The sequence below is a fragment of the Macaca thibetana genome, chromosome 15 (genome assembly GCF_024542745.1).
Source record: "Macaca thibetana thibetana isolate TM-01 chromosome 15, ASM2454274v1, whole genome shotgun sequence".
Lineage (NCBI taxonomy): Eukaryota > Metazoa > Chordata > Mammalia > Primates > Cercopithecidae > Macaca > Macaca thibetana.
The window spans coordinates 109741140-109767861 of NC_065592.1; the positions used below are offsets into that span (position 1 = coordinate 109741140).

Below are 26722 nucleotides of genomic sequence, written 5' to 3' on the forward strand. Positions count from 1 at the left end.
CTGCCCGCAGAAGCCAGGCTCTGGAGTCGCACGGCCGCGTGAATGCCTGTGTGAGCCGTGACCGTGAAGACCGGACCAGCGCTTCCGCGAGGCTTCCCATTCCATCTCCAAACCTACTCAAGACGTTCCCCCACAATGTTTGTTCCTACAGATTTTAAAACCTGAAGTGGCCAAAACAGGGCCAAGGAGCGCCACTGTGCCTCCCGGTGGACGGCCTCTGCCTCCCGGTGACCGCCCCAGTCAGACGAGGTGCTCCGGGGACCCCGGGCTCCCGCACCAGCCCAGCACCCACTTGGCCAGTTACTCTCCAGGCCCCCGGCCAGGGAGCCAAGTACTGATGCTGTGGGTGCTCTTGGCTAACTATTCGGCTGATTTATGTAGCTGGCTCCTAAGGGAGTATCTGGTTAGAACTAAATGACAGAAAAAGAAAGGGAGAGAATCACCTCATTAAAATAACATGTCGGCCACCACCTGGGCTGAGGACCTATCCATCTGCTCCCTGGTCCGCTCGAAGCACCTGCGCGCGAGCTGCTGCTGTCTGGCGTCCTCACTCACCATCAGCTCCCCATAGAGGTACACGCCCATGGCCTGCAGGGCACAGAGGCCAGAGGGCATCAGGCGAAGGCGTGGGCACCCACACACACACACGCACACATGACCTCCTCAGTCTGTGCTTGTTCCACACACACGTGCTGGTCTAGAAACCGTGAAGACCCCAGAGAAGACGGAGACTGCGGGGTGACTGTGCTTTTGGAAGCTGCAGTCTGCAATCCCTGTCTCCTCCTTGTTCTCAAAACCCCAAGGAATCCTCAGCTCCCAATTCTCTCCACAGACTCTGACGATTTCGCTGGTGACAGAACGATGAGCCCGCACCATGATGGCCGTGTCAGGAACGCTCTGAACAGAGACGGAGGTGGTTCCCAGAATTACCACGTGGAAGGCCTGTGTGGCACGACAGAGATGCGGGACTCCTGCCCCGCAAAGTGTGTCCCTAGGAGTAGCTGGTCTGAGTTCACCCAGCAAGTCCCTCACCTGCCAGGGAACGAGAGCACAGCAGGCAGCAGCCGCAGCGGACACATCACGAGGCCTGCAGAGACCCGCCCCGCCCGCGCCCTGTCCTCCCCAGCCCTGCACCGCAGCCCGCACCGCAGCCCACACCGACTCTGCTGCTTGGGAACGATGCTGCAAACACACCCTATTTTTAAAATAGCTAAGGACGTTCTAGAAGACCCAAGGACCCCTCTGGATCTGCCCACTCCCTCGTGCCAGGCTTAGCTATGCCATGAGTCACATTCCGACTAAATGAAGGGCCTCAAAGACAGCGCAAGAGCTAAACTCCGCAGTGAAGGGTTCAAAAGCGCTGACCTACAAAAGCCCAGACATGGTGATCCTTAGTTGTCAAAGATCAGGATTCTAAATATACTGCAGTGATTTCTGGTCTTCAGAATGGACCTTAAAGTTGCTCTTAAATTCTGTGCTTCTACTCCTGGTATGTTTTTCCAGACACCTCTTGCTCTGCTGTGCAAATGTGACATTTCTTCTGGTACAAAGGAATGTACTTTTCTTTGTGGGAATAATGAGGCCTCGGGCCTCACTGGCTGGCTGTCCCCACACTGAGACCCTATCAAAAGTCCTTTTGTTTGCCTCACTCCCACTCTCCACCCCAGCTGGAAGGCAGCTCCACGCTGTCACCCACAGCGCTTGGCAGGCCACTCACTTGGAGGCGGAGGGAGTGGAGAGTGGGGAAACGGGGTGGGTGTGGGAGGCTGTGACGTGTCACAGGACACACCTGTTGGTGACCTGATGAACTGCGGATATCGAGGCAGCCGATGAGGGTCTCCCCAGATCCGCTCCCGCACACGCACTGCCTGTGAGCTCCTAGGAAGGGGACGGCTGTCCCCGGTGAACAGTGAGAAAAGCTCCCACAGAGAGGAACCTGCCTAGCACAGCACAGCAGGTGCAGGTACAGACCGACTGTCCCGTCAGGGTTCTCCCAGTCTGACTTGCACGTGTACTTTCAATGAGGGCCACTGATCAGGGATCTACCGCACGGCATCACCAAGCGACAAGCACGGCCTAGCAGGTGCTGGAGACGCCGTGAAGTGTGAGCACGCAGCATCGGATGACATGTGGGCCACAAGGCAGCACTGAAGGTGCCCAACTCAATCCTTCAAAGACACTGAGAGAGGAAAAAAGCAGCTCAGAAGTATCAGTGTTAGGTAAGATCCTACCAGTCCTTAAGAATCTCTGGGACAGATTTATTTGTTGTGAAAGAGATACTGGGAACGTGGGTTCCTGTGTGAAGTGCATGGGACAGCCTTTACGGAACCCCCATCCGCTGCAGGATGACACCTACCTGATCCTCCTGAAGGAACCGCTCCACACTTTCGTAGGCTTTTGTGAACTTGTGCTTAACAATGAGTTCACACCACCGATGGCGAACCTGGAGGAACAAGAGAGCGCCCAGTGAGAAACATGCGGGCAGGCACCGCAGCCACCGGGCCCAGCGACCAGCAGCCTCTGTATTCCAGAAAGCTGTGCTCTCAAATGGACTGGCCTTGTTGACACACTTGGTTTTACGTTTTCTTTTAGTTTTTTTTTTTTTCACTTTTTATTTTCTTTGAGAAAGAGACTCGCTCTGTCACCCAGGCTGGAGTGTAATGGCACGATCTGGTTCACTGCAACCTCCGCCTCCTGGGTCCAAGCAATTCTCCTGCCCCAGCCTCCCGAGTAGCTGGGACTACAGGCGCCTGCCATCACACCTCGCTAAATTTTGTAGACGGGGGTTTCACTATGTTGGCCAGGCTGGTCTCGATCTCCTGACCTCGTGAGCCACCCGACCCAGCCTCCCAAAGTGCTGGGATTACAGGCGTGAGCCACTGCGCACGGTCAGTTTCCTCTTTAAAGAAAGAAGCCACAGTGCTAATTAGGGCTGCCAGTCAACTTCAGAGGGAAAAGCAGGTGTTTCACTGTTTTAAACATGATTTTGCAAGATGACAGATACTAAACGCAAGGTGTAACGAGGAAATTCCACACACATTCCGACCGTGCTGCAGGGTGTGACAGTCAGCGCTCCCTTTCAAACCACCACTCCCTCAGCTCCCGCAGCAGACCTGGCTCAGTGCTGCTCATGTGTGGCAGACACAGCAAGAGGCAGAGACGCTGCCCTCACGTTCCCCGGAAGCGGCAGCGCTCCCTTCTCAGAGTCTGGGGAAGGAGTGAGCCCAGGACACCCCGAGGTGGATAGTTCCTGCTGCGTATCCACATGCGTGCAGGTCCGCACAACGTACTGGAAACAGACAAGCTAAAGGTGGATGCCGTTCTTTTAAAAGATAGATTTCATCAGAAGCTCACCTGCAGGAATTCGGAGGGAACTCGCACTCCCACCCTCTTCGAACCTCCAGACACAGTGGGAGAGTCCGATGCTAGCCCCGGCCGCCCTCTGGACACAGGCACAGCCCCCCGCACAAGGTATTCCCCGCACCCCGGCGCAGGCGGCATCTCTCAGCGCTGCAGGTTCCTTCTCTACAAGAAGATTCACCTACAATTTGTTTTCCAGAATCCAGTCCGCTGCCTTTCTCTACTGCACCAAAGCCCTCTCAGTCATACCAAGTCAACCATTCTATACTCCATTATCGAACCGACATCGCCATACGTGGAAGTGATTACGTGTATTTTAGGAGAACCTCCTTCCATCACGCCTTGTTTTTACCGACGGTGAAAGCGGGAGATACTCTACAGTGACGTGTTTGCGGCAATAATAAAATGTAAGCAACGTCAACATTTTGGCGACGGTCCCTGTAAAGGACATCACCATCCACTGACCTAGCTGGCTCTCTCCTTTAATCTACTCTAAAGAGGTTCATATGCAAACAGTTAAGACTGAAGGAGAGAAACCAATCTTTCGGAAGGATCCTTCCCCCAAGCCACAGTGCCCCGTGCGACAGTGTTAACTTGGGAATTCTGCCGGGCGGCCTGGGCTTGGAGGCAGCCAGGCCCTTTGAAGAACTGAAGTGGCCTCTGGGAGGGGCTGACAGCCTCTGCCCTCAGAGCAAACGGGAAGGAGGCTGGGGCGGCAAAATCTTTCCACCTTCAACAAAATGTGCTTTCCTGTACAGCCAACAGAAATTGACAACAGACTATACGAGGAGGAGCCCTCCGCTTCCCCAACAGCAAGAACAAGTGACCAGAGCTCAAAGAAGCCAGCTCACCATCACACGCCAGAGGAAGCCACCAGAAGAAACCGCGCCCAGCTGTGGACAACCCAAACTGTCCCTTGGACGCCTCCGTCCCTCATCTCTCTTCCAACTCACAGCCACCTAAATGTGCCATCTGCCAGGTCCACACGCCAGCAGAGGTGCCATCTGCTGTGAGCTTTGTGAAGACGGGCACCAGCTCCCCGAGGTGGAAGGGGCTTTCGGGCAAGCCGGTCTGATCTGGAGGGATGGCCGCGTACGGACGGGAGGGACAGCTGGGATGGCCGCGTACGGACGGGAGGGACAGCGGAGGACGGGAGGGACAGCGGAGGACGGGAGGGACAGCGGAGGACGGGAGGGACAGCGGAGGACGGGAGGGACAGCGGAGGACGGGAGGGACAGCGGAGGACGGGAGGGACAGCGGAGGACGGGAGGGACAGCGGAGGACGGGAGGGACAGCGGAGGACGGAGGGACAGCGGAGGACGGAGGGACAGCGGAGGACGGGAGGGACAGCGGAGGACGGAGGGACAGCGGAGGACGGGAGGGACAGCGGAGGACGGGAGGGACAGCGGAGGACGGGATGGCCGCGTACGGACGGGAGGGACAGCGGAGGACGGAGGGACAGCGGAGGACGGAGGGACAGCGGAGGACGGGAGGGACAGCTGGGATGGCCGCGTACGGACGGGAGGGACAGCGGAGGACGGAGGGACAGCGGAGGACGGGAGGGACAGCGGAGGACGGGAGGGACAGCGGAGGACGGGAGGGACAGCGGAGGACGGGATGGCCGCGTACGGACGGGAGGGACAGCGGAGGACGGAGGGACAGCGGAGGACGGAGGGACAGCGGAGGACGGAGGGACAGCAGAGGACGGGGCTGCTGCTCTGAGACTTATGGAGACAGCCTCATTTTCTTAAGGGCACAAGAGAAACCTACTTGTGGCAGCTTTTAGGGAGGGTCCCTTAGGTGAGACCTGTCGGCTTCTAAGTATTCTTTAAGTGTTCTAACCACCGATGCTTGTCTGATCTGGCCACACCACACGACCGCGGTCATTCTGAAGCTTGGAGGACGTTATAAATTTGATTGTGAGAATGGAGGGTTTCGCCTCTCCTTTTCTTTCTGTGCTTTCCTTCGTATTATTTACACACAGAAACAACAAAGCATCAACTGGGGCTTATTTCCTAGTAGAACGAGGCCCTCGGTGGAGGTGGGGGCAGGAGGCAGCGCAGCCACAGCTGGCGCAGGTCCAGGACATGGCGGGTGAAACACGCGCTTTCACCGCGAATCTGAAGTCAGTATTTCCACTTTTCTTACTGTTAGAAATAGTTTGTTGTCAAGATTCATAAGAGACCCAGGCTTGTGACCCCTGGAGGCTAACAGCAACCAGGAAGGACAGACCAAGTCCGTCTCCCACCCCCACTCCCTTTCCCACCCCACGAAGAGAAGATACAAACAACAAGTCTTTTCATTACAGAGAGCTAAGTGTGTGTCAATATTTCGGCGACAGGATGCTGAGAAGACATCGCAGGCCAGATAGTTCCTGCTCACGCGCTGCCTTCACTTCTCTTCGTTCCTTTGAGAAACAAAGAAAATCCTTATTTTTCTCCCCCAAACTCTCAAGGACCCACAACTCACATGCCATTCGTCACCACGGGGAGCGGGGACGACATCAGTCTCACTGAAGCCCGGCAGTACCTCCGAAGGAGCCCTGACAGAATATCCGTCTCCAGACCACCGAGAGGCTTCATGGTCGTGAAAGACGCTCCGCCTCCTACAGCAAGCTCCTCGCAGCGAGAAGGCAGGAAAGCCCCACGGCCAGGGAGCTGGGGCCAGAGCTCCACAGTGTGCCCCAGAGGACAGCTGTGCAGTCTAGAGGTCTGCTCTTATTTCTTAATTTATTAACGAGGCTGGTCAACGGGTCTGTCTGTAATGTCCTCAGTCAGAATAAAAACAAACAGAATGCTGCATGCTCCCAGGACAGTGCCTGGCACCAGCGGGCACCCCTCACTGTGTCTTCCGGTCCCCAGCCTCCCCACAGCACCTGGCGGGGAGACCGGCCGCCCTGTGGACCCGAGCAGTTGTCTTCTCTGCACAGTTAGGAAGGGGTCTGCTTTTGAGGGGTGAAAGCCACACTGACTGGCTGCCTCTCTGCTCCCACCCTGTCTGGGAGCCGGGGGAGTGCTGGAGGCGGGCCCAGGCTCCCCCAGAGCCACAGCACTGTGCTGTCCCGGGCCTAGCAAAGCAGATGCTGGCAGGAGCGCATGACCCGGGCTCCTGGGGAGAGCCAGCTGTGAGCAGCCGTGGGGGTCAGAGGGACCTGCTAAGAAAGTGTGTCCCCTCCCCCACTCCTCCCCAGGCCTGGAAGGCGGCAGGAGAACCTCATCAGACCCTTCCCCAGCCAGAGGCTACCCCAAGCCTAGACTGCACTGGAGATCTGAACTTTAAATCTGAAATTAGGGTAAGGGCTTGGCTCCCTAGGAGACGGGACAAAGTGCAGCTGGGGATAGGGATGGGGGAAAAATGTAACTTTCATTTTAGACCCAACCAGACAGACACTGATCAGCAAATGAATCACACCCCAAAACAAGTCAGTTTCTATTTCCCAGCTTTTTAGAATTCTTTTTTCTGATTAATGCACAAGATACTGTAAGGCCTTCCCCTCATCCCTGTCCCCAGGGACTGTCTTCAGTCCCTACTGTGGAGGTGGCCACTGTGCCAACGTGTTTTACACACAATGTGTTTTTCCTTTTCCTTCTAACAAAGATAACTTCATGGATTGCATTCCTCTGTACCCTGATAAAAATACAGATTTACTTTACACAATTACACTGATATTTAACAGAATATCTTGACTTATGGTTCTCGTGAGTGCAGGCAGACTTCCCATTCCCTGTATTAACGGTTGCAGGGTCGTCTGTGATACTCCACATATTTCTATGATTAGCGAGACCCTGACAGGCAGACACTGTTCACATCCTAACAGGAAAGACAAACCACCTCTGATGCAATGTAACACGAGGTGCGGTCAGCCCGTGCCCCGAGCGTAGCTGGGGCTCCCCAGACGTGGCGTGTCCGGATCAGGGTGTACGTCTTCACTTTGAGAGACTCCTAAATTGCCTTCCATGAGGGTGTAGCAATTTACACTCCTGCCAAAATCGATGTGAGACCCCACTTTCCTGAACCATCACCACTACTGAATCATCAAACTTTTGATAAGTGAAAAATGGTGTCCATGAGGTCCTTCGTTTTTTAATTGAGAGAGAACTTGAGGAAGGGACTAATTAGGAGGTTGGGGACAGTATTATGGACACCAGCCAGGTACGGTGAAGTACCAGAGACCATGGAAGCGGCAGCTACCCACCGGCCTGAAGAGATGGGAGGCTGTTTCTGCAACAGAGAGAGCTAGAGCCTGGGAGGGGCTGCAGGAGGAACGAGGGAGCCCCCATTCCCGTCGGGCAGCTTAGGCATTCTATTACCAGTTGAGTATGGCTGTTTTCTTTTCTTTTGTTTGTTTGAGGTAGGGCCTTGTTCTGTCATCCAGGTTGCAGTGGCTCACCGCAGACTCCACCTCCCAGGCTCAAGCGATCCTTTGGGCTCAGCCTCCCAAGCAGCTAGGACTACAGGCGTGTACCACCACACCCAGCTAATCTTTTTTTAAATTACTTTTTGCAGCAATGGGGTCTCTTTGCCCAGGTTGGTCTCAAACTCCTGGGCTCAAGCCATCCTCCCACCTTAAGCTTCCCAAAGTGCTGGGATTCTAGGTGTGAGCCACCACGCCCCAGCAGTTTTTTCATGCGCATAAAATCCTTTCTAGTAACTGTCTATTCATACTCTTTCCCATGTTTTTCCTATTGGATCACTGGCTTTTTCCAGTTAACCTGCTGAGTGTTTGAACACCAGGGAAATCAGCTCATCTCCGATAAAGCTGCAGCTTTGTTCAGGTTTGTTGATCTGTCTTTCTGACTTTGTTCATGGTGGCTTTGCTTGTATTTCTTAATTGCATACAGCTGAGTTTATCTATTTTCTTCTTCCTATGGCTTCTCAGTTCTCTTCATTTATGTTTAATGTTTCATGGGTACATATGCCAGAAGTAATCAAATGGTACACTTTAAATATTCACATTTTTTAATATAGTTGAAATATTTAAGGGCCTTTAAAACCGTGACTAAAATTCATCAAGTCACTCCGAATGCATGTCAGGAATCACCGAGAGCCCAGAGTTGGCACATATTTCAGTCTTACACAGACCCCAGACCCTGACCAACGGGGCGAGGGAGGAAAATGATCAAGTAGGTGTGGGAGGGAAGGAGAGTGGGCAAGTGGAGAAAGAACAAGACGGCAGAAGGGAAACAGGGACACGGCACGGAGAAGTGAGACCAGAGCTGCCCGTGGCAGTACAAGCACAGGGTCCTGGACACCCCGTGGCAGTACGAGCACAGGGTCCTGGACGCCCCGTGGCAGTACGAGCACAGGGTCCTGGACGCCCCGTGGCAGTACGAGCACAGGGTCCTGGACGCCCCGTGGCAGTACGAGCACAGGGTCCTGGACGCCCCGTGGCAGTACGAGCACAGGGTCCTGGACGCCCCGTGGCAGTACGAGCACAGGGTCCTGGACGCCCCGTGGCAGTATGAGCACAGGGTCCTGGACACCTGCAGCACCCACGCCTCTGCCTTGGTGCCAGCCTCTCAAGTACCTGACACCTCGCCTACCAAGGACGTGCTCATCTCTTCCCTCTGCCGCTGCTGGTGCTGACGCTGAGTGGCAGACAAGCAGGTGGCCTGGGAGGGGGAAGAGCAGGTGTGGCCTGGGCCTGGCTGGCCTCCTGGCCGCCGGAAATGGGCGAGAGCTCACATATGGAATAAATTAGCACAGTCTCGCAAGAAGGGGCATCTGGGTCTCTGGATCCTTTCCATGTCATCACAGTGAAGCTGACTTGCACAACACACAGGTGTGCACTCCTGAATACTTTAGTCCAATAAAAATTACTTTGAAAATCTGCTTTGCAAAGTTTTCTGCTTATGGGGCACGCTAAACAGAAAAAAATGAGGGTGCTGCCCTCACTCAGTGTACAGGTGCGGTTTAACACAGGTGCCATTTACCCTGCTGGAAAGGGACTGCAGCACTTTTCAGGTTTCCACAGCCTCCACGAACACAGGGTAATGACAGCAAAGATTTCAACGTTCTCCCAGGAGTGCTCCACACGGCTGGATCTTCGAGGCTGGGTGCAGGTGGGAGGGTCTTGGAATCCAGGGTGAGAGGAATGAAGGGCAGGTATGTGGAGGCCAATTCACAGCAGGCACATATCTGACGTAGAGAATTAAAATTCTCAAGGAATCCAAGTAATGGTTCCAGGATCGTGGACCCTACCCCAGTAAGAGACCACTCACTGGGGTAGAACGGGGTATGTCTGTGGTACAGGCCTGAGCCACCTGGGAGGCCTGAGCAGACATGCAGTCTGGGTATCCAAAAGGCACGTGGAAGGAAGCACACACACAGATGCTGGCTATGAGGATGGGGCTCACTGATCCCAAGCACGTTCATGGCAGCCAATTGCACCACAGGCACCGGGAAATGGTGCAGGGCAGAGTGATGGTCAGTACAAACACGTACGCATACTTATGTGTGCAGACGTATCCACAAATGTGTATCTCTCGAACACACAGACACACACTGAAATCAAAGTGTTCTTTTCCAACGCTTTCCCTCACTACACGCAATGCAGTCTGGTATTTTTATTCTCTTCGTTTTGTTTTTTGAGACTGAGTCTCACTCTGTCGCCCAGGCTGGAGTGCAGTGGTGCGATCTCGGCTCACTGCAACCTCTGCCTCCTGGGTTCAAGCAATTCTCCTTCCTCAGCCTCCAGAGTAGCTGGCAAAAGAGACATGTGCCACCAGGCCCAGCTAATTTTTTTGTACTTTTGGTAGAGACAGGGTTTCACCATGTTGGCCCAGCTGGTCTTGAACTCCTAACCTCAAATGGTCCACATACGTCAGCCTCCCAAACTGCTGGAATTACAGGCGTGAGCCACCGTGCCTGGCCTCTTCTTTCCTTTTTTAAAATGCTGGTTGGTGACCTACTAGATTGATTTCATGACCCACTGTGTCTTGACTCCCCCACAGTGTGAAAACCTGCACACCAGCTCGGCTTCCAGAGCCCGATGCTCCAGGCTGGACCCTTGTCGGCTCAGGCAAGCTGCTCTGACCAGACCCCACTCCCCAGGATGGGGGTCAGAAGAGCGCCAGCGTGCAGGGAGCGCCACAGACAGGCTGGGCTGGCACCAGACAGGAGGTAGGAACCACTTGGCTGAGGAAAAGCCTGGGCCGGGTCTGAGACTCGCAGCAGGACAGCAGAGGGAGCAGGGGAGCCCCAGGAGCAGTAAGGGCCTGGGAAGAGCTGGGGCTTTTCAGGCCGTCTCCTGCGAGGGGCCCCAGGGACGGGCACCGGGGAATCTTGCAAACCATTTGTAAAGACAGCTCCCTGAGCCTTGGCCCAGCCTCAGCCCCAGCCAGACGCCACTTCTGCCTTTGCAGGAAACTTATCACACACTACCCAAGAGGTTCCGTGCAGCTGAACTCCGAAGGCTCAGAAACACAGTGCGGAGGGGAGCCTGCTCCTCCGACTTCCCGCAACGCTAGAAAAATGGCACACACCCAGGAGGGCCGTTCAGAAACCACACCTCAGATTCGGAACACAGGTCCCATGACAACGGGCACGTCTCTATGTCCGTAATTTTAACTAGGATACGGTGAAGGGGCTCCCCCTTATTTGATTGCTTTTTTCTTGGAAATAGAAAAGCTGCTGAAGCTTCCTCACAACTTGAACCACTCTAATCTCTTCTTAAAAATAATCTTTTTAAAGACAGAGTCTCACTCTGCCGCTCAGGCTGCCGTGCAATGGCATGATCGTGGCACACTGCAGCTTCCAAATCCTGGGATCAAGTGATCCTCCCACCTCAGCCTCCCAAGTAGTTGGAACTACAGGTGCGTGCCACTATGCCTGGATAATAGTGGCACCCTGTCTCTATAAAAAATACAAAAACTCCTAGCCTCAGCCTCCCAAAGTGCTGGGATTACAGGCATGAGCCTGGCCCCTAATCTCTTTTTAACTCAAGATATCTTCATGTTTCAGAACCAGAGTCCTGGTAAACTCTAGAACACAGGCTGGTAAATTTTTTCTTTCAAGAGCCAGATGTTGAGCATTTTTGGCTTTTTGGTCAAAGCAGCCTTAGATAACAAGTAAATACGTGGGAATGGCATGGCTGCCTTTGGATAAAACATTATTTACAAGAACAGGCAGTGGGCTGCACAGGCTCAGGCTGGGGTTGGCTGATCCTTGCTCTAGAACGGGTGTCCACGTTATGGCTCCCAGAGCACAGCATACACGGTGGTATACTGGTGTTTGCCCCCAGCATCCACCAATACGACGTCGTTCAACACAGAGATGAGGCAAAACGTGAGCAATGGCCCTGTGAGTGGGTGTGGGCCAGCTTTAGCACGGCCCCACCAGAAAATCCGGGGTGCTCCTAAACGCTGGTCCTTATTCCTCCCTCTGCAGGTCAAATTCCCCTATACAAAGAAACATGCTCTGGCATTCATCCTGAGTCAGCCTCATTAAAAAGGGGTACTGTGTCTTTAGAGTACCCCAATACCGGAGACAGAGTCTGAAAACCAGTGTCTTAAAGAAAATCTGTGCCTGGAAAATCAGCTGCATCCACCAGGGCCTGAGCAGACGTGGCTACAGGAGCGAGACAGAGCGGATGAGCCAGTTCACCCAACTTGGTTCCGAGAGCCGCAGTGCCACCACCAAAGACCATCAAGACCAAAGACAGGAACGGCCCCCGCTGTCTTCCACGGCAGTCCCGGAGCCAGGATTCAGTTTGGTGCACGCTCGTCACCATGCTTAGAAAAGCACATAGGGCTCCTTCTGGTAGCTGCTTTCGTTGCTTTATTTTTAAACATTTAAAAATTATAAGCAGATGACTATACACAAATACGGAATCCAATGTACATGAAATTCTAGCCAATCATGTCAAATTCAATTTTGATCTTTCCAACAGCAACAATCAATACAGATACTTATTCAGTATCCCAAATTCAAAAATCCAAACTCTGAACTGCTGCAGTGAGCATTTTGTGTGTGTGCGCGCATGAGTGTGTGTGTGCGCGCGCGCACGGGGGCAGGGGGCCGTGGGCGGGTCATGTCAGCACTCAAAAAGTTTGGGATATTGAAGCATTTCAGAGTTTGGATTTTCAGATTTGGGAAACAACCAGTTAAGTATAATACAAATATCCTAATAACTGAAAAAAAAATCTGAAATCTGAAACATTTCTGGTCTCAAGCATCTTGGGTAGGGGAGGCTTGACCTGTATATTACTTTGGGTTTTTCCTTCTCTCTGCTTGCCACTGTTGCATTGACTGGCATGGTGCCCTTCTGTTCATACACTACAGCTCACTGTCCTTCCGTCTTCCGATGACACTACAAAGTCTCGGTATGTCCTAGTAGCCTTCAGCCTTTTAACAAGAAAGTTATGCTGGGGCCAGCAGACGGGGGCAAAGGAAGTCTGCTGTGACACTAGACGGCACTGCTGCGGCCATAGCTCATCCAGCAGGCCCGGGTTCACTCTGAGTGATCTGACGCATCCACATCTCCCAGCTCACCTCTACAGCCCAGAGACCAGCTTCCAACGTGCCCCCACCGGCCACTCTCAGAGTCGGGCTTGCAGTCTTCCCAGCTTCCACTGCTCTCTGCACTGCCACGTCCTTCTCCGCTAGTCTGTTGTATTATTTACAGTATCATGCAAGTCTGGGGAGTGCACAGGCCTCTGGGCCACCTTTGGGCCTGTCGCAACGCCCAGCACATAGTACATGCTTGATAAATGCTTCTGAGTGAATGTACCACTTTTGAAAACTTGGAATGCTTTTCGGCTACTCTGAAATTATAATGCACAGTTAGAGGCTATAAAATGCTATGAAGAATGCCACTAGTCCTATTCAAAACAGGAAGCACTCCCCTTTCTTTTCAGTCCTTTTGATTTTCAAATTTACTGAAGAAGGAAAAAAAAAAATCTGTCCAGCGAACATGATCTGGGAAGCCCATTAAACCTCATTTAGAGTTCCATTTTATTTCTGTAAACAGAAAGACCAGGGCTCATGGCTTTTCTAAGTTAATAAGTCTACCCTGCAATAAACAAACCTGCTTTGTCAATTTGTGTCCTTAAATTAGATTGAACTTGGCTTTACAGTGGGCTGACTGGCTGGTAAGGGGTCTCTGCGGAGGAGCCACAAGGCAGACGGCATTCCAGTGGGGCACTGCCCCGGGGGCCTCTGGAGCGGTGGAGATCGCCGACCTGCGCGGTCCCACAAAGGAGGAAAAGAACCTCTCACTGTGCGGTGATCACATCAGGGCTGTCCACACTTGTGTTTTCATTCTTTTCTTTTCTCTCTCAGCCTTTTCTGCTCCTTATTTCCGAAGGGCTGCAATCTGAATGTTATTTTTTAAACTAAAGGAAATTAAAAGTTACTTTATTTGCTGCCACAAAGCCAGGTTAGTCAATTCCTAGGCACAGGGTTAAGAGGACAAATGAAGTACTGGAGGCTCTCACTGCCCTTGCTGGAGTCAGTTCCTACAGCTCTTGTCTACATCTCACTGGGTAGAGCGAAAGCGGCAGCAATGTGCAAAATGGGGGGCATCTCAAGTGCTGCCAGGGCCATCACACTCGACATGCACATGGAGATCACAGTGAGGGTCAAGAGTGATGACAAGCATCAAACACTGACGTCAAATACAAACATCAAGTATGACAAAAGAGGCAACCTTGCTCACTTGTGTGGTCTTGGACAAATCTTAACTACTTTTGAAAACGTGGAATGCTTCTTATTTTCCTCCAAATAGGCTCTTTTAAATAACATTCGTGCTATTAAAGGCTCCAAAAAGTACAACGTGGGAGCCCACGTGGGGTCCACTTTGAAATACGGCACAGTTTGCCTTCCTTCCATACTGAGACTGCTCACTGAATGGCTGTCCATCTCAATACGTAATTCTGAAATTAGAAAATAATACACTCCACCTTCTTTCTCCAATCTGTTGACAAGAACTCACAGCTGAAAAGGACTCTTACTGCTGGCAGAAACAGTGACCGCGGTCACCTCCTCTGATGAGCTCTGGGGACATCTGTGCCCTCCCTCGCTTTCTCTGGAGGACCGCGGTCACCTCCTCTGATGAGCTCTGGGGACATCTGCCCCTTCCCTCGCTTTCTCTGGAGGACCGCGGTCACCTCCTCTGATGAGCTCTGGGGACATCTGCCCCTTCCCTCGCTTTCTCTGGAGGACCGCGGTCACCTCCTCTGATGAGCTCTGGGGACATCTGTCCCCTTCCCTCGCTTTCTCTGGAGGTGAATTCAGCCTGGAGGGCCTCCCCAAGTCTGAGGGATGGCTGACTCTCTCCCAGCACCTTGCTGTGTCAGACATGAAATCCAGGAAACATCATTCTCCAACAAGTAAGTCGACTGGGCACTGAGGATAAAATGGTGACTAAAACAGATAAGCACTTGCCCTCTAGAGGTTAACAGTTCAGTAGGAAGTTTAAGAAAAATCCAGTAAACCAGCAAGTATAGACTCATGTTGGTGACAAATGCCAGGAAAGGCTGCACGAGGCACAGGGAGTGCACGGGGCTGCGGCAGGAGTGTGGTCATAGAGAGCTCCCTGAGAAGGGCCACACACACTGACGCCTAAAGAAGGACAAGAAACCCACCACTCGCAGGGGCATCCTGAGCCCCACCAGCTTCCAGCCACACCACGAAAGAGACTCAGCCTTCCCTCCCCTTCTCTTCTCAGTGGCCATTTCCTCTGACACCCTTCTCTTCAAGAGCTAGAGAAACAGGCTCTTAAAAATAAACTCCAGAGACCAAAGAACTAAAACTACACAACTTTTCGGAAAGACACAGGCATAAATTTTCATGACCCTGGCAATGATTTTCAACAAAACAAAGGAGATACACCGAACTTCATTAAAGTTAAAATCTTTAAGGCCAGGTACGGTGGCTCACGCCTGTAATCCCAGCACTTTGGGAGGCCAAGACTGGCGGATCATGAGGTCAGGAGATCGAGACTATCCTGGCTAACACGGTGAAACCCCGTCTCTACTAAAAAATACACAAAAAAAAAAAAAAAAAAAAAAAAAAGAAAAAACTAGCCGGGCGAGGTGGCGGGCGCCTGTAGTCCCAGCTACTTGGGAGGCTGAGGCAGGAGAATGGCTAAACCTGGGAGGCGGAGCTTGCAGTGAGCTGAGATCACACCACTACACTCCAGCCTGGGCAACAGAGCCAGACTCCATCTCCAAAAAAAAAAAAAAAAAAAAAAAAAAAAAAAGTTAAAATCTTTAGACCTCAAGGGATACCATCATCAAAATGAAAAGACAACCCAAAGAATAAGAGAATATTTTTGCAAACTGTATTTGGTAAGGAGCTTGTATCTAGACTATATAGAGAACTATTATAACTCAGTAATACAAAGACAAACCAATTTAAAAATGAGCAAAAGGTCTTGCTAGACCTTTCTCCAAAGAAGATATGCAAATGGTCAACAGGGGAAAAAAAGCAATGACGACGACAGTGGGGTCCAAGTCACGCCCAACAGGGTGGCTAAAATCACAAAGACGGACTGTGACAAGTGCTGGCGGAGCCCGAACCCATACTCACTGCTACAGAAAATGGAAGATGGTCCAGCCATAGTAGCAAACACACTGGCAGTTCCTCAAAAGGTTAAACAAGCGTTACCACACAATCCAGCAATTCTACTCCTAGGAATACACCTAAGAGAAGTGAAAGTGTATGTCCACACAAAACCTTACACACACGTGCTCACAGCAGCATTCTTCACAGCAGTTAAAAGCGGAAACACCATCCATGTCCATCACTGACATGGAGAAACAAATGCCGTCTGTCCACGTGACTCAAAATATTTGCAGGAAAAACGAATGGCGTAATTATCTATGCTACAAAGAAGGATGATCCCCAACAACATTATGCTAAGTCGAAAGAAGCCAGTCACGAAAGACCAAATATCACACATAATTCCATTTATGTGAAGGCCCAGAACAGGCAAATCCACAGAGACAGAAGAACGGGTGCTTGCCCAGGACGGGGGAGCTAGGGATGCAGCCAAAGGGCACCGGGTTTCTTTTGGGGATGATAAAATGTTCTACAAGTAATTGAGGTGACGGTTGTACAACTCTGTGAATATATTAAAAACGACTGACTTGTATACTTTAAAATGGGTGAACTTCATGGTATGTGAGGTATAGCTCAAAAGTCATTAAAAACAACTACCCCTCACCCTAAGAGCCGAGTTGAGAACGGCTGTTTTGGCGAAAGGCACAATTCCACGCGGTCTGCTGGAGAAAAGCGACCGGTGCCCTGAGAGCCGAGGCCATGGGGGACGGTCAGTTGTGGGCTGCTCCTGGTGGCTGGTTCCCTCGGCGCCTGGGAACTTCCTGTGCCCAGCCTGGGCATCCGCTTCCACCCGCGGATGGACAAAACCAGGTGGTCTACTGAACACAGCTCCATGTGGTTCAAGGTTGCAGCAAAGCAATGTGCAGAGACTGAACAGCCTAGAAATCAGTTTTAGTGCCACCCTACGAAGTTTAGCTGATCTCTACTGTGTTTATGTTCTAAATTTCATACCCTCCCATCCACACAAAACTCCACCATCTACATGCAGAGCGGGCCTGGGAACGTGCTTCCGCAAGCTGACTCCGTGCGAGCGGCCCGAACACGAGGGGTAGAGCCCACACCCTATCTGTGCTGCGAGGTTCTCACAGCCTGAAGGCCGGACGGATCCACCTCTCACATCCTGGTGTGCCACCGTTCTAGAGAGCAGAGACGGTGCACAGCAAAGGCACCGGAAGGAAGAAATGCCATCTGGAAAGCTATGCTGCGAGCTGTGGCAAAGTGAGCCCTCTCTTTCAGGGTATTTAAGGTATGCTTTAAATGTGAATATGGCTCAGTTTACAATTGTAAAAAGAGATGGCAGTGTTCAAAGAAAATTGTGTGGTTTTTAGTGTGGATTTCAGAACAGAAATCTGATACAAACGTATGTAAACTACTGACTGAGCTGTAAAGAACCCAGAGGCACCAATTAAAGCCCAATGCACTAATGCCACTCGAGAAACCTTCGGACACAAAATGAACTGAGATGCTGTTTTCCTGGCTATACGGGAAGAAGAGTATCAGGGCACTGCTACTTAGACCCCAGAAAATGTGTAAATCTCCATCTCCATCTTTCTGAGAAAATCTATACAGACTGGAGTGCGTCCCATGGAGCAAACGCAGAGGCCCTCCCATCCTCAGAGGTCTGTGACCGTGGACCTGCTGCTGAACCCTGTGCAAGACGGCAGGGACACTCTGCAACCACTGACTTTTCTAACAAAGTCTGGCTGAACCTGCAGCTAAAAACCACCTATTAAATGCCCTCCCTCTTTTAACAGATAAACGCTAAGCTGACCATTTAAGAAAAATTAGCCAGATTATGCTGTTTATGGCTCGCTTTTCTCTTTACTTTCATTTGCTATAAATTCACGGTAAACAAAACACAATCCCTAGCTTCAGGAACAACACAGGAAATTATTAATCTGAAAAAGAAAGTTCTTTGTGATTTTAGATCAACTTTATTAAAAAAAAAAATCCCTTTATGACAGTATAACAGGGGAGATGCTGTTGCAGGCTTCCCACAGGAAAGTTCCAGAGGCACTGAACTGAACAACAGAGAGAAAACCCTAAGAAAGATGTACTGAGAGATAGACCATTCTGACTTTGAAGGAATGTTCTGAAGCATCGATTAAATGTTTCATAAACCAAATACGACAAAGAAAAAATACACAAATAAAACCAGAGTTACGTAAGAACTCTACTCTTTCTCCTATCATAAAAAGTAGATGGTTTAAAAAGATATGTCTAAAGCAACAAGAAAAAATTACCCTAATCCCTTTTCTCAATCTATACCCAGCCACCTTTTAAACTCTAGAAAAGGAATAATGCTCTGTCAAAGGGACAGCCTGTCAAATAATGCTGTCAAAGGGAGACCCTCACAAGCATGGTCTCGGCTTTCTAAAAACCTGAAGTCACACTGTTCACAGGCCATGGTGTAAAGTTCAGATTCATCGGTATCTGGCCTCTTGATCTGCAACCTAAGGTTGATGGCATCAAGGGGCCAGTTAAGCCAGACCCCTGTCCCTGTAACGACACTGTGAGAAACAGCCTAATGCTGAGATTCTGTGGGTTGCCAGGTGGAAGTGGCAAGTGTCAACTTGCCCTCTCAGGACCCCCGGGGGGACCTGGTTCCTTGTATTTTACCCCATAAAAGCACTTCACTAATTGCACACACTACTCCGACACTCCACAATGGTGTCCTTTTTCATGTTCAATCTGAAAACCTGCCTTGTAGGGCTCTGTTCCACTGGTGCCTCCTGACAATGCTGGACGATGACGTGGTGAGCCAGCTGGCTGAGTGAGGAGGCCCTGGACTCCGCCTGCACCAAGGGCAGCCAGCAGGAGAAGCGGAGGAGAAGAGAAGGGAAAAGACGCTCCGCAACACTTCACGTCTCCAAAGCAGAAGCTGCAAGTCATCTCTACTGGACAGAGTGTGAGCACTGACAGGCAGGCACAGAACCACAGCGATGGATCAACTTCAGAATCTGGAGATGTAACAACCGTTAAACCTTCAATCCTTGCCCTCTGGTAAGTCCCTCTAGAGCTCCATTAATCATTAAGTGCTCGAACCACAGAACGACACTTTTGGCCCAAATGAAATTCAGAAGTGAGCATTAAAGCTGTCATACGATTGTGTTGCTGGAGTCACAACTTCCACCTCTGGACTGCAAATAAATGCTATGGTTTTTTCTTCCCAAGTAAACAATGAGTAACAATGTATTAGTAACAACATATTAAGATAAATACCAGCTTGTGTACAGTGCATCAAAAGAGGCAGAGGAGGCCGAGCGCGGTGGCTCACGCCTGTAATCCCAGCACTTTGGGAAGCCAAGGCAGGTGGATCACAAGGTCAGGAGTTCGAGACTAGCCTGGCCAAGATGGTGAAACCCTGTCTCTATTAAAAATACAAAAACTTAGCTGGGCGTGGTGGCGGCTCCTGTAATCCCAGCTACTCAGGAGGCTGAGGCAGAACTGCTCGAACCTGGGAGGCGGAGGTTGCAGTGAGCTGAGATTGTGCCACTGCACTCCAGCATGGGCGACAGAGTGAGACTCCGTCTCAAACAAACAAAAGGGAGGTAGAGGAGACCCAGAGCCATTAGACAGTACAGGGCCTTTTCGGCTACCTCCCATGCTACGGAACAGGCCTGTGATGCTGGACGTTTTTCCATTTCCAATCAACCTTGAGTGTCCTTTCCATCCTGGAAGGCAGCCGGATGAGTGCCGAAACAGGTATGTTCTTACAATCTGTTTCCTCACATTCACTTGCTCCTACTAGTTTAGTCTGCAATTCTACATCAAAGAGTAGAGCCTCCCAAGGTTACATTCTTTGGCACTTCGGGAGAGTACAGCTGGCTCAGGGTGGCCTCTAAACGTTAACGATCTTTTTCTAGCTACCCCACTCTATGCAGACATCTTACTAAATGAGTTTTTTTTTTGAAACTGCCTTTTGTCAATTAGCTGCTGCCAGTCAGCAGAAAGAGCCGCTCACGTGCACACGAGCACGTGGGTCCAGGCACGAGGGCCAGACCGTGACGGGAGACCTCCAGCGAAGCGGCACCCCGGGGAAGACAGTCACAACACAAGACACCCACACTTCCTTGCTCCAATCCAATCCGGGAGTCCTCTTCCTTTCAATCGACACTATTTCCCCCACACAGGGAAGGGAGGAACGGGTGCTACTAACAACTTCTCCCAGAAAACTAAAGTTCTCACTCAGCGTATCAACCAGACTGAAAGCAAGGCATGCGGCAGCACGGGCCGTTCGGAATCGTGGCACCAGCAAGACAGTGCTGGGGAAGCCCAGCCCGAGGCGCAGCCGCCGTCGGAAAGCGCTCGGTGGAGTCTGCAGAGATGCTGCTGCCTGAAGGTCAGTCACGGAGTTCCTGGGGAAAGAGGTCAGAGAGCCAAGGTCCCGGATCCTCACCTCACTGCCACGGGTAGCTACTTTTACAGCTTAAGAGACCTGCTAAGGCGGGCAGGAAATGTGTTACTTAAAAAGGGATCTTAGATAACATCTTTTGTTTCCAGAGTTAGCTGTCAACTATATATATATATATATATATATATATATATATATATATATATATATATATTTTTTTTTTTTTTTTTTTTTTTTTTTTTTTTTTTTTTGAGACGGAGTCTCGCTCTGTCGCCCAGGCTGGAGTGCAGTGGCCGGATCTCAGCTCACTGCAAGCTCCGCCTCCCGGGTTTACGCCATTCTCCTGCCTCAGCCTCCCGAGTAGCTGGGACTACAGGTGCCGCCACCTCGCCCGGCTAGTTTTTTGTATTTTTTAGTAGAGATGGGGTTTCACCGTGTTAGCCAGGATGGTCTCATCTCCAGACCTCATGATCCGCCCGTCTCGGCCTCCCAAAGTGCTGGGATTATAGGCTTGAGCCACCACGCCCGGCAACTGTATTTTTTAAACTTTTATGGCTATATGAGAAATATACTCAAAAACTGCAGAGGGACAAGGTGCTTCTGTGGACTGGATTGCCCTTCGGCTCATTTTCCGTGCTGGCTGCAGTAGCCTAGCGTCCACCCACAGGCCTGAGGCTTGCTACATACGAGATGGCTGACTTTGAGGTCAGCTTCACTCTCCAGGCCAAGGAGCACCAAGGAGCACCGCCTGTGCCCGCCCTGCGGAGGGTGGCAAGGCAGCAGGTGGCCTGGGGTGGTCTGCCTACTCCACCCATGCTCTCACTCTGTCTGTCCTCGAGCCCTTTTCCTTTCACACTCTGAACACGGGCGCATTGCCTCCCTGAAGAGCATACACCTGGGGCTTCACATCACGTGATGCAGGCACACGGAGGGCAGGCAGGTGTGCAAAACCCGAGACAGTATTCAGAACCCTGGCCCCACAACCCCTCGACGTGAAAGCCCTTGGCAAGCAGCCACAGCAGACTCAGTGCTACACTCAGAAAATCAGACCAACAGATCAGACGCTCTGTGAACACAGCCGTACACAGAAGCAACACACACAGAATGGTGAATAGTAATCTCGTCCCTCCTTTCTTCCTTCTCTGTGTGGGCGGCCCGTACCGGCCCATTCACATGGAGGCAGGGAGGGACCGACGGGGATGGCGGCCCAGGAGCTAAAGCAACCATGGAATAGGGTTCTCACAGTAGAGACCCCTCCAGCCGCTACATCCCGAACATGCTGCTCAGCCAACAAAACTCCTCCGTGCGCTCTGCCATGAGGAGCAGGAGCAGCTGGAGGCGGCAGGCTTCCCTTCTGGAAAGGCAGCTTTACATACGCACCTCGGTCACAGGGAGAGCAAGGGAAGCCTTTCTGCATATCTCGAAAATACAGGGGGCACAGCAGGTAAAGAAATCTGCCCCCACCAGGTCCCAAACACCCCTGCCCTGTACTGGAGACCTGCCCCATCGGCCTGGGCAGGTGTTTCTGCACCAGTCACCTAATTCAACACGGGCCCCAGCGCCCACAGTGTGCTCAGTACACAGCCTGCCTCACCCAGACTCTCTGGCCCGCTCTCAAATGGCTGCCATTTATTCCGTATGTGAGACCCCTGAGAGCGACTGCAAGGGACTCTCCTCGCTTGTTTAGTCCAGAAGCACCAAGAACTCAATAGGCATCCCCGAGACTTTTTCTACCAAGTAACAATTCTTTCTCCCATGAAATGTCCTGTCACTTAAAGGCAGATGATTATTCAACAAAATTCCCGCTAATTAGTGCTATAACAAATCACACTTCACTGATAAAGTTTCTAGAAAACACCCTGGTTGGCCAAAATCCTGTTGCTTTTTTGGTTCTGAATGACATTTCAAGGAAACTTCACAATGAGATAAGCTGTCGGTGTAACTAACCACATGCCAGGACCTCCAGAGTTTGGGCGGAGGCACCTTTTTCAGACACACACCAGGGTCTAACCCCCTCTCTCCACTTGATTTGGCTCCTGCTCATCCCCGACCTCAACCCTGCAGGCCCCGCACGGGGGTCAGGAAACCACAGATGGGGCCTGCAGCCAGGAACAGTGTATATGTTTCCAAATCATTTTAAAAAGGAAAAAGGGCCAGGCACGGTGGTTCACACCTATAATCCCAGCACTGTGGGAGGCTGAGGCAAAAGGACTGTTCCAGGCCAGGAGTACGAGACAAGCCTGGCCAACATAGTGAGACCCTATCTCTCAAAAACAAATTCTTTTTCTAAATTAGCACACGTGGTGACGCATGCTTGTAGTCCCAGTTACTTGGGTGGCTGAGGCAGGAGGATTGCCTGAGCCCAGGAGTTCAAGGCTGCAGTGAGCTATTATCACACTACTGCATTCCAGGCTGAGCAATAGAGTGAGAACTGTCTCCAAATAAATAAAAAGGAAAGGCGGGGGAAAAAAAAACAACAATTATCTGGAGATGGGCTAATTACATCAAATTTAAGTTTCAGGTCCGTAAAAGTTTCACTGGCACACAGCTACGTCTGCTATACTACTTATGGCAGCTTCATGCTACAGCAACAAGGCTGAAGAGCTGCCACAGAAAGCGTACGGTCTGAAATATTAACTGCCTGGTCCTTTATGGGAAAGGCTTGCTGGCCCTGTGCCGGCACACACCGAGTTCACGCCTGCGCTCTCTGTGGTCAGCTCCCTCCTGCCTTCAGGTCGCTCTGAGTGGCCTGAATCCCCCATCTAGGGAAACCTTGCCCGACTTTATCCTGTATCTCTCCTTCACCGCTCTTGTCTCAAGCTGTCTTGTTCATTTACTCAGGAACTGTCTTTTCAGAAGAATGTAAGCTTCCTAAGGGTAGCTAACTTTGCCTGTCATTTCTATATTCCTGATGCCTAGTGGAACAGTGGAATATTTGTGAATCACATGAACACAGACCACACTAGTCATATAAACTGAGCAAAGATGTAATGAGGCCCCAGCACCTCATCACCAGGGTTCTAGCTGAAGAGACTGCCTAGTCTAGCACCATGACATAGTTTGCGCAGTATAAAACAAGCAACTAAGTAAAACCTGTTCTACTTCTCAAAGGTTCTAAGAGGTTATATATAACAAGTAAGTTGAGCTGTAAGTTAAGAACAGGACATGTTTTATGCTAAACGGAAGGGGCCACCTCCTGGCTTCCGGACATCAAGTGACAGGTGCCCGGCGCCTGCTCTGATCCTCCCCTCTGGTCTGTCCATCCCCATCACAGGTCCTGGCGGTTCGGTGGTATTCCACCCTGATCGAAACACAGCCTAATGACTATATATAGCAAGTCTTTTAAGCACTAATTAAAAATAACAGTCTGGCATTTGAAAACTCCTATAAACAAAAATGTAAGAGCTGAAATAAACAGCAACAGTTGCAAATCTGGTCTATGCTCAGGTGGGTAAAAAGCTACAGATCTCCTCTGGAGTTTTTCAATCACTCTTGAGTTTATGGGGTTTTAAAATGCCTAACAATGGCCATCTTACCTTTTGGTTAATAAGGAACGGGGCTTTTCTCAATTACTCCATTTTAATGATTATAAAATTCATTACAATAATATTTAACCTAATATATCCCAAATATCACTAACACTATAATCAATCGGGAGACATTATTTTGTCTTTCTTCATTCAATGTCTTCACTATTCATTGTGCATTTTATACTTACAGCACATCTCAACTCAAAATAGCTGCATTTAAGTGTTTAACAGCCACACATGGCTAATGGCTGCTGTACTAGACTGCACAGTTTTAAAATGTTCAAAACCAAACTTACTTTTCTGCAACTGGGGAGTCTTACATAAAAGAGGTTTTGTTTAAGCTCTTGTTTTTACTTAAGATGTGTGAATATATTATTTACTACTTTGTACTTTTTTAAAACCCTGGAATTTGTCTTAGGATTCACACTGCATTCCTCACAATAAGGTAGAAGATATTAAGGACTGTATCACATTGCTTTCTCGCAAGCATCCAGTTGACTTCTCCAACCACAGCTGCTAGATTTAGTTTTAATTCCCTTTACACATGGCTCCTTTCCTGCCCTAACTGAATGCAACCAAGCAGCTCTGACACATCGGAGCCAAGTTTCCTTCGTGGGCAACAGAACGGCACCACCGTCAGTCACACAATGACCCACCCAAGTTTACAACTCAAAAGCATTCCACTCAATCCTTTAGGAGACTTATGTCCATCTTTATGATTTAAGAAGAGGGAAACACTTTTAAGACCTCAAAATCCTCTGGTTAGAAGCGTAAGTACAATCAGATTAACGCACTTAGTTCTTCACTCACACAGCAAACACATGGGATTCTGCTAATAGAAATGGTTTCAATAGTTTGGGGATCCAATGGGATCACCATCCTTCACCAACAGTGGGATGTGCTGGTTAAACTCCGAGGGTGTTCCTGGTTACCTCTGCATCCTGGTCCTGGAGGTGGTATGTCCTCTGGAGGCTTTGCAGAGTTCGGTGGCTCAGAGTCTTCTGCTCCAAGAGATGCTCCAGAAGCAAGACCAGCTGGTCTGGAAGAAGCTAAAGACAAAACCAAACAGCCTATGAAAATGCCATTCAGCTGATGAGAAAGTAAACCCAAATGTTCAGACTGAAGACTGCATACCCAGGGTAACCTGGGTGCTTTCAGCATATATCGGCAACATGGAAAGGCTGTGAAGCTGACTTTTGTGATTCCTCAGGGTGGATATTGTCTGTATTCCCAAAGACACTGCATTCCAGGGTCTGATTAGGCCCCGTTTTCCATGACTAATCATTTCAGTTTTATACTTAGAGCAGATCAAAACTGTGCTTCTCTTAATAAAACATTATCGTGGTTTACTGGATCTCTTCCTTTACAGCACGCATATAGCAGAAAATGTAATGTAGCCTAGACAAAGGTTCAAGGAGCCATCCAGTTACAGGCAAACACCTGGAAATTTCACAGAAATAAGATGTGGCATGCAGTTCCCTTTTCACCACGTCAGCTCTGTAAATACACCTGCTGCACACTGAGAAATAGAGAGTACATACTGAAAGAACTGTCTTCCCTCCATTACGAGAATCATAAACTTATGATCCATTAAAAAGCTACAAAGGCCGTATGCAACTATACGTGCCGCTGTACACACAGACACACCCGGCCACCCATATTCCTGAGTTCTCCTACAGGAACAGTCAAAAGTGACGTACACACAGACACACCCGGTCACCCATATTCCTGAGTTCTCCTACAGGAACAGTCAAAAGTGATGTACACACAGACACACCCGGCCACCCATATTCCTGAGTTCTCCTACAGGAACAGTCAAAAGTGATGTACACACAGACACACCCGGCCACCCATACACAGTCAAAAGTGACACACAGACACACCCGGCCACCCATATTCCTGCCACCCATATTCCTGAGTTCTCCTACAGGAACAGTCAAAAGTGATGTACACACAGACACACCCGGCCACCCATATTCCTGAGTTCTCCTACAGGAACAGTCAAAAGTGATGTACACACAGACACACCCGGCCACCCATATTCCTGAGTTCTCCTACAGGAACAGTCAAAAGTGATGTACACACAGACACACCCGGCCACCCATATTCCTGAGTTCTCCTACAGGAACAGTCAAAAGTGCGTAACACACAGACACACCCGGCCACCCATATTCCTGAGTTCTCCTACACACAGACACACCCGGCCACCCATATTCCTGAGTTCTCATACAGGAACAGTCAAAAGTGACGTTACAAGTTGAGGGCAAAGAGAGGAGGTAGTCTTCACGTGGTACAAAAACAAAACACAATGTATGCGAAATACAAGGAAATGAAGAGAAGCATGCGTAAGACTTCATCCGTGTTACTCGCTACGGGGCAGCTGGGCCAGGACTGGTGGCCCTGTGAGATGGGCCCTGTAGTGCACTGGAGGAATAATCAATTTGAGATACGCCTTGTAGGAAATGAAACATATTTATTCTGAAATCAAGATTTTAAAATTTACCCTATGAATTCCATGGCTCTCTCTGCCGAGCTTCTCTCCATCCCTGTGTATGTGCAGATCATCCCTGTCAATCCAAATTACAGGTCTGGAAGCTGGTATCACATCAACAGTACATTCATAAGAACACCCGGATTTTAACTGCCACTTTCTGATGCTCTAAAACAATTTTTTAAAAGCACTGGTTTCCCTTCCTGCTCCTCATCTTTCTGCCCCCAAGTGTGCACTCTGCCTGACCCTCCCTATCCCTTACCCCCTCACTCATTCACACACACACTTATATTTTTCCAAAAGGTACGCAGGGGGCAACAGGCAGACAGCAAGTACTGCAAACACCACACCCACTGCCCCATTCCACAAGGTATCTGTTTTCTCACCTCACCCTTCTAAGTTCTGAGAAAGCCCCACTTGCCG

General features: G+C 50.4%; 1 protein-coding gene across 1 annotated transcript in view; it reads right to left on the bottom strand.

The window, feature by feature from the left end:
* The window catches only part of AOPEP (aminopeptidase O (putative)), a 366175-nt gene that overhangs the window by 3399 nt on the left and 336054 nt on the right, over nt 1–26722 (bottom strand). Inside the window, exons 25-27 of the mRNA XM_050760723.1 lie at nt 24741–24857; nt 2357–2443; nt 444–588 (exon numbers count right to left, since the gene is read on the bottom strand). Of these exons, the coding sequence (XP_050616680.1) occupies nt 448–588; nt 2357–2443; nt 24741–24857 (345 nt within the window). The 3' untranslated portion in view covers nt 444–447. The remainder of the gene's footprint in view (nt 1–443; nt 589–2356; nt 2444–24740; nt 24858–26722) is intronic.